The sequence below is a fragment of the Odocoileus virginianus genome, chromosome 4, assembly GCF_023699985.2.
Source record: "Odocoileus virginianus isolate 20LAN1187 ecotype Illinois chromosome 4, Ovbor_1.2, whole genome shotgun sequence".
Classification (NCBI taxonomy): domain Eukaryota; kingdom Metazoa; phylum Chordata; class Mammalia; order Artiodactyla; family Cervidae; genus Odocoileus; species Odocoileus virginianus.
The window spans coordinates 23,883,204-23,896,237 of record NC_069677.1 but is presented as its reverse complement, the minus strand read 5'-3'; the positions used below and the strand labels follow the sequence as shown (position 1 = coordinate 23,896,237).

At 38.7% G+C, this 13,034-nt stretch overlaps 1 protein-coding gene across 1 annotated transcript in view; it reads right to left on the bottom strand.

Annotated features, from left to right (window-relative positions):
• Positions 1–13,034, bottom strand: part of EHHADH (enoyl-CoA hydratase and 3-hydroxyacyl CoA dehydrogenase) — a 59,899-nt gene that overhangs the window by 24,631 nt on the left and 22,234 nt on the right. The window contains exons 4-5 of the mRNA XM_020870669.2: positions 12,414–12,525; positions 2,891–2,995 (exon numbers count right to left, since the gene is read on the bottom strand). Coding sequence (XP_020726328.2) covers positions 2,891–2,995; positions 12,414–12,525 — 217 coding nt within the window. The remainder of the gene's footprint in view (positions 1–2,890; positions 2,996–12,413; positions 12,526–13,034) is intronic.

Sequence of the window (13,034 nt, the reverse complement as noted above, 5' to 3'; positions counted from 1 at the left end):
CTCCTTGCAGTCCAAGGGACTCTCAAGAGTTTTCTCCAACACCACAGTTCAAAAGCATCAATTCTTCACCATTCAGCTTTCTTTATAGTCCAACTCTCACATCCATACATGACCACTGGAAAAACCATAGCCTTGACCAGATGGACCTTTGTTGGCAAAGTAATGTCTCTGCTTTTTAATATGCTATCTAGGTTGGTCATAACTTTCCTTTCAAGGAGTAAGCATCTTTTTCTTTCATGGGTGCAGTCACCATCTGCAGTGATTTTGGAGCCCCCAAAAATAAAGTTTGCCACTGTTTCCACTGTTTCTCCATCTATTTGCCATGAAGTGATGCAACCGGATGCCATGATCTTAGTTTTCTGAATGTTCAGCTTTAAGGCAACTTTTTCACTCTCCTCTTTCACTTTCATCAAGAGGCTCTTTAGTTCCTCTTCAATTTCTGCCATAAGGGTGGTGTCATCTTCATATCTGAGGTTATTGATATTTCTCCCGGCAATCTTGATTCCAGCTTGTGCTTCATCCAGCCCAGCGTTTCTCATGATGTACTCTGCACATAAGTTAAACAAGCAGGGTGACAATATACAGCCTTGACGTTCTCCGTTCCCAATTTGGAACCAGTCTGTTGTTCCATGTCCAGTTCTAACTCTTGCTTCTTGACCTGCATACAGATTTCTCAAGAGGCAGGTCAGGTGGTCTGGTATTCCCATCTCCTTCAGAATTTTCCAGTTTATTGTGATCCACACAGTCAAAGGCTTTGGCAGAGTCAAGAAAGCAGAAATAGATGTTCTTCTGGAACTCTCTTGCTATTTTGATGATCCAGTGGATGTTGGCAATTTGATCTCTGGTTCCTCTGCCTTTTCTTAAACCAGCTTGAACATCTGGAAGTTCACAGTTCACGTATTGCTGAAGCCTGGCTTGGAGAATTTTGAGCATTACTTTGCTAGCGTGTGAGATGGGTGCAATTGTGCAGTAGTTTGAGCATTCTTTGGGATTGCCTTTCTTAGGGATTGGAATGAAAACGGACCTTTTCCATTCCTGTGGCCACTGCTGAGTTTTCCATATTTGCTGGCATATTGAGTGTAGCACTTTCACAGCATCATCTTTTAGGATTTGAAATAGCTCAACTGGAACTCCATCACCTCCACTAGCTTTGTTCATAGTGATACCTCCTAAGGCCCACTTGACTTCACATTCTAGGATGTCTGGCTCTAGGTGAGTGATCACACCATCATGATTATCTGGGTCATTAAGATCTTTTTTGTACAGTTCTTCTGTGTATTCTTGCCACCTCTTCTTAATATCCTCTGCTTCTGTTAGGTCCATACCATTTCTGTCCTTTATTGAGCCCATCTTTGCATGAAATGTTCCTTTGTTACCTCTAATTTTCTTGAAGAGATCTCTAGTCTTTCCCACTCTATTGTTTTCCTCTATTTCTTTGCACTGATCACTGAGGAAGGCTTTCCTATCTCTCCTTGCTATTCTTTGGAACTCCGCATTTAAATGGGTATATCTTTCCTTTTCTCCTTTGCTTTTGGCTTCTCTTGTTTTCACAGCTATTTGTAAGGCCTCCTCAGAGAGCAATTTTGCTTTTTTGCATTTCTTTTTCTTGGGGATGATCTTGCTCCCTGTCTCCTGTACAGGAACCTCCTTTCATAATTCATCAGGCACTCTATCAGATCTAGACCCTTAAATCTATTTCTCACTTCCACTGTACTATTGTTAGGGATTTGATTTAGGTCATACCTGAATGGTCTAATGGTTTTCCCTACTTTCTTCAATTTAAGTCTGAATTTGGCAATAAGGAATTCATGATATGAGCCACAGTTAGCTCCCAGTCTTATTTTTGCTGACTATATAGAGCTTCTCCATCTTTGGATGCAAAGAATATAATCAGTCTGATTTTGGTGTTGACCATCTGGTGATGTCCATGTGGAGAGTCTTCTCCTGTGTTGTTGGAAGAGGATGTTTGCAATGACTGGTGCATTCTCTTGGCAGAACTCTATTAGCCTTTGTCCTGCTTCACTCTGTACTCCAAGGCCAAATTTGCCTGTTACTCCAGGTGTTTCTTGACTTCCTACTTGTACATTCCAGTCCCCTATAATGAAAAGGACATCTTTTTTGGGTGTTAGTTCTAGAAGGTCTTGTAGGTCTTTATAGAACCGTTCAACTTCAGCTTCTTCAGCATTACTGGTCAGGGCATAGACTTGGATTACCGTGATATTGAATGGTTTGCCTTGGAAATGAACAGAGATCATTCTGTCATTTTTGAGATTGCATCCAAGCACTGCATTTCAGACTCTTTTGTTGACTATGATGGCTTCTCCATTTCTTCTAAGGGATTCTTGCCCACAGTAGTAGATATAATGGTCATCTGAGTTAAATTCACCCATTCCAGTCCACTTTAGTTCGTTGATTCCTAAAATGTCGACGTTCACTCTTGCAATCTCCTGTTTAACCACTTCCAATTTGCCTTGATACATGGACCTAACATTCCAGGTCCCTATGCAATATTGCTCTTTACAGCATCAGACCTTGCCTCCATCACCAGTCACATCCACAACTGGGTGTTGTTTTTGCTTTGGCTCCATCTCTTCATTCTTTCTGAAGTGATTTCTCCACTATATATACATACATATATATATTTTGTATATAGGCTTAGTTGCCCTGTGCCATGGCATGTGGGATCTTCCTGGACCAGGGATCAAATCCATGTCTCCTGCATTGGCAGACAGATTCTTTACCACTGAACCACCAAGGAGGCCCTCTCATTCATTTTAAATCTGTATCATATCCTGTTTGGACATGCCATAAAATATTTAAGGAGTACTGTATTAAGATGGACATTTAACTTGTTTCCAACCTTGTGCTAGTTTTATTATTATCTTCTTACCTGCAATTCTCTGGGAAAATTTGATTGCTTCTTCGATTGGGTCTGAGTTCACAATTTTATCAAGAATACCCAGCTTAAGTGCTTCATTTGCTGAAATATGTCTTCCTAAAAGAAAACAAAATGAAACAGAACAATGTAAAGTTAAAGCAAAAGCGTCACTCTCTCTAGTATGAAGTTCACTTGTCCTAGATATAAACATCTATTACAAGATAAATAAGCACTACACTGATTGTCACAGTGGAAAATTACTGCAGAGGTAATCAGAAAACTTGGATTCAAGCTCCAACTCTACCTATACTATTTGTGTGAGCTATACTAGAACCACAATTTCTTCGTTGGTAAATGACAATAATTATGCTTACCTGAGTAATTATGAGTATTAAGTGAAAATAAAAGTTTCCTTATATTCTTTAAATCTCCATAGAAGCACTTTATAAATTATAAATCTCTATATAATATATAAGAGGATTGAGTCTTCATAATAATACAGATAAAAAATAATAGAGGTAGTAAGAAAAGAGCAGTAGTACTACCTATTCTTATACTAACATATACCAAATGTTGCCACTGATTATGAAGAGTCCTCAAACATAAATATAGTTGGATTGACAGTAGGAAAGCATTATTAAGTTGATATTATATAAGATACATTCAATATGTCACAGGAAAATAGGGTGGACCTTTGCATTTTTTGGCTACCCAGCATCTCAACTCCTTCCTTAGTTTGTGAAATTGCTAATGTGTGAACTTTGGAACTAAAAAGGAAGCTAAAAAGGAAGTAGAGATGATCAGACAATTGTTTCTTCAGATCTGGCACCAGAGTGTGGCCCATAATCCCAAACTGGACAAATGGAGGGCTTAATTGGTGGTTTTTAGCTGAAGTAAACAACAGCTCAAATCTCATTTTGCATGTGGTGACACTTACTGGCCACCATCAGGTGGTGCCAGGAGCACCTACTGTTCATAGGTGGCACTCGCTGCCTCTGGCATGATAATAGATTGGAAGCTCTAGGGACTTACAGAAGTTTGATGAGGGTTAGCATCACTCTCAAGTTCTTCAACGGGTATAAACATGTAATTAGACCTGCATATTCTGAAGTAGGAGGTTAAGGAATATAAGCATTCCTCAACACAAGGGCAGAAGGAGAGACAGTTGACACACAGCTCGCTTGCCAGCATCATCTGGGCTTCTGAGGTGTTTATGCGTGCTAACTTGCTTCAGTCGTATCCAACTCTTTGTGACCCCATGGACTGTAGGCTGTAGGCCAGGCTCTTCTGTCCATGGAATTCTCTAGGCAAGAATACCAGAGTGGGTTACCATGTTCTTCTCCAGAGGATCTTCCCAACCCAGGAATTGAACTTGCATCTGTTGTGTCTCCTGCATTGGCAGGTGGGTTCTTTACCACTAGTGCCACCTTGGGCTTCTGAAGAGCAAGCACCAAATCAGTCTTGCAGGCACAACTCCTCCATAGTCTTCGCTGCTCTTCCAGAATGTTGGTGGATGCCATCTCCGAGACAAACCCTTCATTCCTGGTTCTTATTAGTGCTTCAGGGAGCTATCAATGGGTTTTCTTGATCAGATAGACAATTCAGTGATTTTTGGCAGGGCTTACACTCTGTAACAGCAATATTTCGGCAGTCTGCTGGAAATTCCTCTGAAGGCCGGCCTCCAGATCTCCTCTTGGGGTGAGGAGGACAGTGAGCGGTGGGTAAGTGGCTTCAAGGGTGAAGTCTCCCAGGTATAAAACCACTTAAGTGAGGTTTGAGTGAATCAGACTCCCCACATTAAGGGGCCCAAAGGGACACAGAATGGAATGTGAAAACGTGGCTACTAAAAGGATCTTCGGGCAACTGAACAGTGGAGACAAGAGATGCCCACAGGATGGACTGAAAATTCCTTCAGCTGTAATGATTTCTTCTGACCTGGATTTCACAAAAGTTGGGAGTACTGCTACTGTTTGTACGGAGTCAATGAGATTTCAGGTGCTTTTATTCTGTTTCAAGGACCTGAAGAGACAGCTCTGTATATCCAACCCAAATGCTCATGCTGAGATTTGAACTTGTTCTTTCTTATGCTGCTCTGAGTATAGACAATAACCACTGTTCAATCTAATGAGAGCCAAACCTTGATCTACTACAAAGAGACTGGGGCAACTTGAAGTTGAGACTTCTCCAAGCCAGGTAATCTCAATTTTTTTTTCCAGTTTCCTTTGTGGCTTCTTTTCCAACCTTCAGAAAAAATTTCTACACAGAACCCTTGCCAGATACCATTTTAAAGTCCCCCTAAAATTATAGAGACTACTTAAAAAAACAGATATATGATTCTAATGTTAGCATTCTTCTCACTCATTGTGACCTTTTCTGTGCAAATCAAAATCCATCATATTCTGACTGCTTTTACCTCTTCTCTCTATCATGTTAAAAATAGTGATATTTCTATAAGCAGCAGTGTTTTGAAAAAAAGTGAATCCTAGACCACTTTTTTGCTTTTTGTCAAAGAAGCCAGGTTCCTTCCTGATTTCCTTCAAGATATCCTTGCCTTTCAGGCTTAATACTGAAAGCAGGAACACACAGTTCCTCAGTATTCCTCCAAATGCTTTAATTTCTATCAACATAAACCTTAGAATTCACAGACTCATTTCACACTGTTATGAATTCCCACCAAATTTTATGCTTCTCTGCTTCCTTTCTATTTTGCCCTTTACAGAATGAACCCTCTTGTGTGCTTTGAATTTCTGTAGTATGTTGTGTTGACTGTAAGCATTCTCTTGTGAATTCTGCATTAGGGACTTAGAACAGTTCACATTCTTTTTTTTTTTTTTTTTAGTTCAAATTCTTAAAATTGCAGTTATCCTACCATTGTAAATTAAAGCAATTTCTAATCTATTTTATTGAAGACAAGAAATTTAGTTTTCCTAACTCCCCTTTCAAGTGCTATAGAATTTATAACACCTCCTCATTTAAAGGGGAAAAAAGCCATTTTAGACTTTAGTCTAAATTATATATTAGTAACTGTATAAATTATACATTATTAATGATATACTGGTAATAATATAGACTCACATTACTTTCTAATTTGGATCACGAGTGCATAGTTCTGTATTGTAGTTTCTGTGTCAAAGCACAAGTGTTTTGATTAGTAGTTCTCAAAATTTTTAGTCTTGGGACCCCTTTGTACTCTTAAAAATTATGGAATACTCTAAAGAACCTTTGATTATGTGGGCTATTTCTATCAATATTTACTATATTAGAAATCATAACTGAGAACTTTAAAAATGTGCCTTCATTAAATCACTTTAAAATAACCATAATAAACCTATTACATATAAACATTAATAATTTTATGCACATAATCCTATTCTAAAAATTTAGTGGGAAAAGTGTCATTGTTTTATATTTTTTTAAATTTCTTTAATTTCTGGCTTAATAGAAGATAGCTGGGTTTTCATTTTTGCTTCTGCATTCAATCTGTTTTGATACCACATGGTATAAAACAACCTCTGGAAAATTCCACTGTATATTTGTGAGAGAATGAGAGTGGAAAATGCAAATAATATCTTATTATTATGAAAACAGTTCTGACTTCAAGGACTGCCTGTTCTCCAACCCCCTGTACCCCACACAATGGTCTTAGGTACACCTAGGAGTCTGTGGGTCACACTTTAACAACTCCTGATTTGGACCACATTTAAAGACCATATAGCATCTTAGTATATGAATGTTCCATACATTTAGAATTTACTTGTGACTGGAGTGATTTTAGCTATTTGAGAGTAACCTTTTGTTGTATTTTGTTTTTATCCTTCCTTTGGAAGCTTGCAGGATTCTATTTCCTGGAAGTTTAAAATCTTTATCAAAACACAAGGCATTGATATTTCATCAGATCTTCCAGGAAAATGGTGTGCCTGCTAAAATATAATCTTGATTCTTTTATGTATCTGAAGAGTTTCTTCTATTTTCCCCTTTTATTATTGCTTCTCCTATTTTTGCTTTGTGCTCTGGAAGCGTTTATTATTCGTAGCAGAGACCTCTATTACAGACCTTCCATGTCTGCTGCCTTCATTTACATTTTATGTATCTTTTAAAAAAATTCTTCTGAATTCTATAAGTGGGTATCTATCCTCCAAGTTGCTGATTCAGTAGTCTGTTCTATTGCATCCTTTTTCTAATGCTTCAAAAATTATTTTGGCTAACATATTGATTTTAAACAGGTTTTTTATTTAACAAATAATATATTTTCTTTTCTAATTCAGAATATTGTGAATTTTATAACCTTTTTCTTTTCTTTAATCTGTTTCAACAGACTCACATTTATGTTTCATTTTTCTAATGTCATATAATATTTTCATAGATTTTAGGTTGAGTGTTAAAATTTTTGTCTGTTAGTTTGTCTTAGTCATGAAATAATGTTTGCTCATATGTATTACTGGTGACTGGGAGCCCTGGGTACTAAAACTTGCCCTTAACATCTTGTTTGAATACAGAGAAAACCCACCTGGACCAACTAAATCTGAAAGGCTGGCAGGATAAAGATATCGCTTGCAATTTCTCCCTCAGTACCCTGGGTGCGCTTCAGTGAACAAGGGAGATGGGACCTAGAAAGCGACAGCAGAAGGAAGGACAGGGCACTTGTAGTTCTCCACCTCTGAATGGACGGAAAACATCAGGGATGAACTGGAATGTGCCCAAGCACATCTTTTGTGGTTACTGCTGAAGATTCAGTTATTTCAGATGGCATTTTAGGGAAATTGTGGAGAAGCAGCAGTTGTTGTAATTGCTCCACTTTTCCAGTATTACCTCTCATGGTTTTCAGAAGAACAGAAAAGGTTAGCTATTTACTCATTAATTTAATCTAAATTTATTTACATATCAATTTCCTACAGGGCAGTACCTACAAAGCTGGTGTTTTTCCCCATTAACATCAGTAGGGAATCTTCAACTTCCAGTAACAACTTTTTTTCTTTTTAGCATCCTTTCTCAGGAAAAATGTTTTCCAGAAGCAAGATGTCAGTAATCTAAAATAGGTCAGCAAACTGTGCTCCTTCCAGAGGCTTGGAGAGAGAATCCATTTCCTTGGCTTTTCTAGTCTCTGAAGGCTGCCCACATTTATTCTTCTCTTCTTCCATCTTCAAAGCCAATTTGTACCATCTTCTTTCCTCTCTGACCTCTCTCCTTCCACTTCTAAGGACCCTTGAGATAAGCTGGGCCCACTAGAAAATCCAGAATAATCTCACATCTTAAGACTATTAATTTAATCACATTTGCAAGGTCCTTTTTGAACATAAGATAATATATTCACAGGTTCTAGGGATTAGGACATGGACAACTTAGAGCGGGGCATGGTTATGCCTACCACAGTTAACATTTATAAAATATCTCCTAGGTGACAGGTACTCTACCAGAAGCATGTCATGTAATTTCATTATTCCTTAGAACAACTATGTGGTTGTTTTACTGATGAGAAAATGAATACCAAGATGAGTTTGGACGATCTTGCTTCTAAATTCCAGGCCAGTCTATCCAACTGTCTACTTGACAATTCCACTTGGATGTCAAACTTAACATGTCCAAAACTAAGCACTTGCAATTCTTCCCTACAACCTGTTCTACCAGCAGAAATCCCAATCTTGGTAGTGGCACTATCCTTCCAGCTGCTCAGGACATTTGAATCATTCTTCTCTCTCCTCTCTCTCAGCTCTACATTTGATAGGTCACAAAATCCCGGTTGGCTCAAAATATACCCAGAATTTGACCGTGTCACACCATTTACATTGTTACCACTTAGGTCTACATTTCCATCATGGCTTCCTTGGATTATTAAAGCAGCCTTCTAGTCAGTCTTCCTATTTCTGCCCTAACCTCCCATCAGTATATTTTCAACAGCCAGAGTGATCTTGTAAAACACATAAGTGACAGCATGTTACTCTTCTGCTTAAAACACTCCAATGCTTTTCTACCTCATTTGGCAGAAAAGTCAAAGTTCTCTCTATAATCTTCAAGGCCTTACAGGATGTGACTTCACCCCCAACTACTCTTTCCCTTATCACCTCACTCTAGCTTCATTGACCTTCTTGCTATTCTTTGAAATTTCCAAGTAAGCCCTACCTCAGGGCTTGGTATTTGCTATTTTCTCCATGTGAAATATCTTCCACTAGATATTGGCAAAACAAGCTTCCTCCATCCCTCAGGTCTTCACTCACATTCATTTCGTAGGAAAGTCTTTCCTAGCTATCCTACCTATAAAATTTTACCCACCCCCCAGCCTATCATTTCACATTTCCCTTTTCTGCTTTATGTTTTCTCCTCAGCACTTGTCTCCATCGAATCGATCAGATATACTACTTACATAATAGGTATCCATGGCATTTAGTACGAGTACACAGCATGGCAGCTGGTCACCAAAGTGACCTGCCACGTGTTTGACCTCTGGGTAGTTAAGCTCGCCTCACAAGCTGAGTAGGAAAGACTTTTATAATCAATAGGATAATTCAGAAAAGATGGCGTGGGACTCCAAAGTTAGGTCATAAAAGACACTGCAGTCTTTGCCATGCTCCCTCTTGGACCAGTCATGCTAGAGGAAAACCAGCTTCCATGTTGTGAGGAGATTCAGGAAACTCTAGGGAGAGGCCCACGTGGAGAGAAAATGAAGCTTCTGCCACCATCAACAGGAACCAGCCATTCATGTGACAGAGCCATCTCAGAAGTAGATGCTCCAGTCCCATTCAACTTTTCAGATGACTGTGGCCCCAGTCAGTGTCTTGGCTACAACCTCAAGAGAACCCTTGAGCTAGAACTCAACTAAGCTGTTCCAAAATTACTGACCCACAGAAACAAGGGGAGAAAAAACACTGCCAATCAAACCATGACTCCAAGGAATGTAAGAGGCATCTTGAGTTCAAAGATGTGGATGCCACTGTGCATTTTTGAACAGATGAAATATAATAATGATAATCATCCTTATTGTTGCTGTTTTCTATATATAATCTCTATAAGGGCAGGAGTTTTGGTAGGTCTGATTTGCTGCTATAGGTCCACTGCCTGCAACAAGGCCCAGCACGTGAGAAAAAAATTAAACAGCTATTGCATGAGTAAATAAAAATTAATTTGTACAAAGCATAATGTTCATATGTACCACAGCTGGGATTCAAGCTCAGGTCTTTTTTTTTTTTCCCATGTATTTTTATTAGTTGGAGGCTAATTACTTTACAATATTGTAGTGGTTTTTGCCATACATTGACATGAATCAGCCATGGATTTACATGTGTTCTCCATCCAGATCCCCCCTCCCACCTTCCTCCCCATCCCATCCCTCTGGGTCATCCCAGTGCACCAGCCCCAAGCACTTGTCTCATGCATCCAACCTGGATCTGTTTCACACTTGATAATATACATGTTTCAATGCTGTTCTCTCAGATCATCCCACCCTCACCTTCTCCCATAGAGTCCAAAAGTCTGTTCTATACATCTGTGTCTCTTTTTCTGTCTCACATATAGGGTTATTGTTACCATCTTTCTAAATTCCATATATATGTGTTAGTATACTGTATTGGTGTTTATCTTTCTGGCTTACTTCACTCTGTATAATAGGCTCCAGTTTTATCCATCTCATTAGAACTGATTCAAATGTATTCTTTTTAATGGCTGAGTAATATTCCATTGTGTATATGTACCACAGCTTTCTCTTTTTTTTTTCCATTTATTTTTATTAGTTGGAGGCTAATTACTTTACAATATTGTAGTGGTTTTTGTCATACATTGACATGAATCAGCCATGGATTTACATGTGTTCTCCATCCAGATCCCCCCCTCCCACCTCCCTCTCCACCCAATCCCTCTGGGTCTTCCCAGTGCACCAGGCCTGAGCACTTGTCTCATGCATACAACCTGGGCTGATGATCTGTTTCACTATAGATAATATACATGCTGTTCTCTCAAAACATCCCACCCTCGCCTTATCCCACAGAGACCAAAAGTCTGTTCTGTACATCTGTGTCTCTTTTTCTGTTTTGCATATAGGCTTATCATTACCATCTTTCTAAATTCCATATATATGTGTTAGTATACTGTATTGGTCTTTATCTTTCTGGCTTACTTCACTCTGTATAATAGGCTCCAGTTTCATCCATCTCATTAGAACTGATTCAAATGAATTCTTTTTAATGGCTGAGTAATATTCCATAGTGTATATGTACCACAGCTTCCTTATCCATTCATCTGCTGATGGGCATCTAGGTTGCTTCCATGTCCTGGCTATTATAAACAGTGCTGCGATGAACATTGGGGTGCACGTGTCTCTTTCAGATCTGGTTTCCTCGGTGTGTATGCCCAGAAGTGGGATTGCTGGGTCATATGGCAGTTCTATTTCCAGTTTTTTAAGAAATCTCCACACTGTTCTCCATAGCAGCTGTACTAGTTTGCATTCCCACCAACAGTGTAAGAGGGTTCCCTTTTCTCCACACCCTCTCCAGCATTTAGTGTCAAGCTCAGGTCTTTAATTCTAAAGCTTGTGCTCTTTTAATTGCCTATTCCCTGGGATACAGTCTGTTACCAACATGTTTGTTACCAACCTCCTGTTTTACTAGAAAGTCAGATATAGGAATAATAATATATAGCTAACATGTATTACCATGTCTAGGACTGTTCTAAGCACACTGTATTCATTAATGCATCTGATCTTCATCATACCACCATATGGTAGGTACTGCTGTTATATACATTTATGAGGAAACTAAGGCACAGAGAAGTAAAGTGATTGACCCAAAGTTTCATATTATTTCTGTTTGTAGTAAACAGTGATGCATGTGCTATCTTCCAACCTTACTTCAACTGGAAATATCTTTTATGTCTTTTAATATTTGGTAAATGCAGGGTTTCTAAGGGCTTCTTTGGTGGCTCAGCTGGTAAAGAATCTGCCTGCAACGCAGGAGACCCTGGTTCGATGCCTGGGTTGGGAAAATCCATTAGAGACGGGGTAGGCTACCCACCCCAGGATTCTTGGACTTCCCTGGTGGCTCAGCTGGTAAAGAATCCACCTGCAATGTGGGAGACATGTTTTCGAGTGTTGCATTGTTCACATTCCCTATTGAAAGATTACAACTTCTATTTGAAGCTAATATCTTCACACCTGAGAAATGAAAAATTCAATCATTTCCAAACTAAAACTTGAAATCTTTCCTTGGAAATTCTAATTTTAATTCTTGTTTTATATTATGATTTCTAAGTAAGATCTGAATATAATGCACCCTATGCAAAAGCAGTGTCTATGAGTAGACTCTTAAACGTGATTAGGGCTTTGTATATACTTTCATCTAGAAGGCACACATATTTGATCTTCATGGTAACTTTTGAGAAGCTCTCAGGAAAGCTATTCTTTCCATTTTAGAGATGAGAAAATGGACATCAGAGAGGTTAAAGTATCCTCATAACATTAAATGGGTAGGAGACTATCAAGCCAGAATGTTTCTAAATCCTTGTCCATTTCCTCACATTGATCCAGGCTGCCATTGGCAGAGTTAGTACTCACCTGAGATAATCAAGTCAAGTGCATCAGGCACTCCAATAAGTCTGGGGAGAAGCTGGGTTCCTCTTGCACCAGGAAGGATTCCTAGTGTGACTTCTGGGAAGCCAACTTGAGCCTATCAAAGATTGAAGGTATAAAGGTCATTAGAATGAAATGATACATTCAGAGTCAAGGCAAGCATTCTCTTGGGTTCCTCACACCCTCAAAAACATTGTTGCACAGAATTCAGTGAAAGTTTCTACAGAGGAAATCAGTGTATACCCTCTCCTTTAATAATAGCAAAAACAGAACTGTGCCATCACTAAGTCTTCATGTTGAAATACATCCCAGCTCCTTATACACTTTTTTCTCTGATTCTATTATGACCTGTCTCAGCCAACCCAAATAATAATCTCCAGAAACAGCTCTATGGAGCCCTGAAAGAGCCAAGCAGCCAAGAAATTTTTTTTAAAAATCCAAAAATTGGGAAAGAATATTTTCTAATCATATGTCTGGACTATATAAAGAACTTTAAAAACTCAATAATAAAAATATAAATGATCCAATTAAAATGGGCAAAGCATCTGAACAGACATTTCTCCAAAAAGATACAAATGGCTAATAAACACATGAAAAGATGTGCAA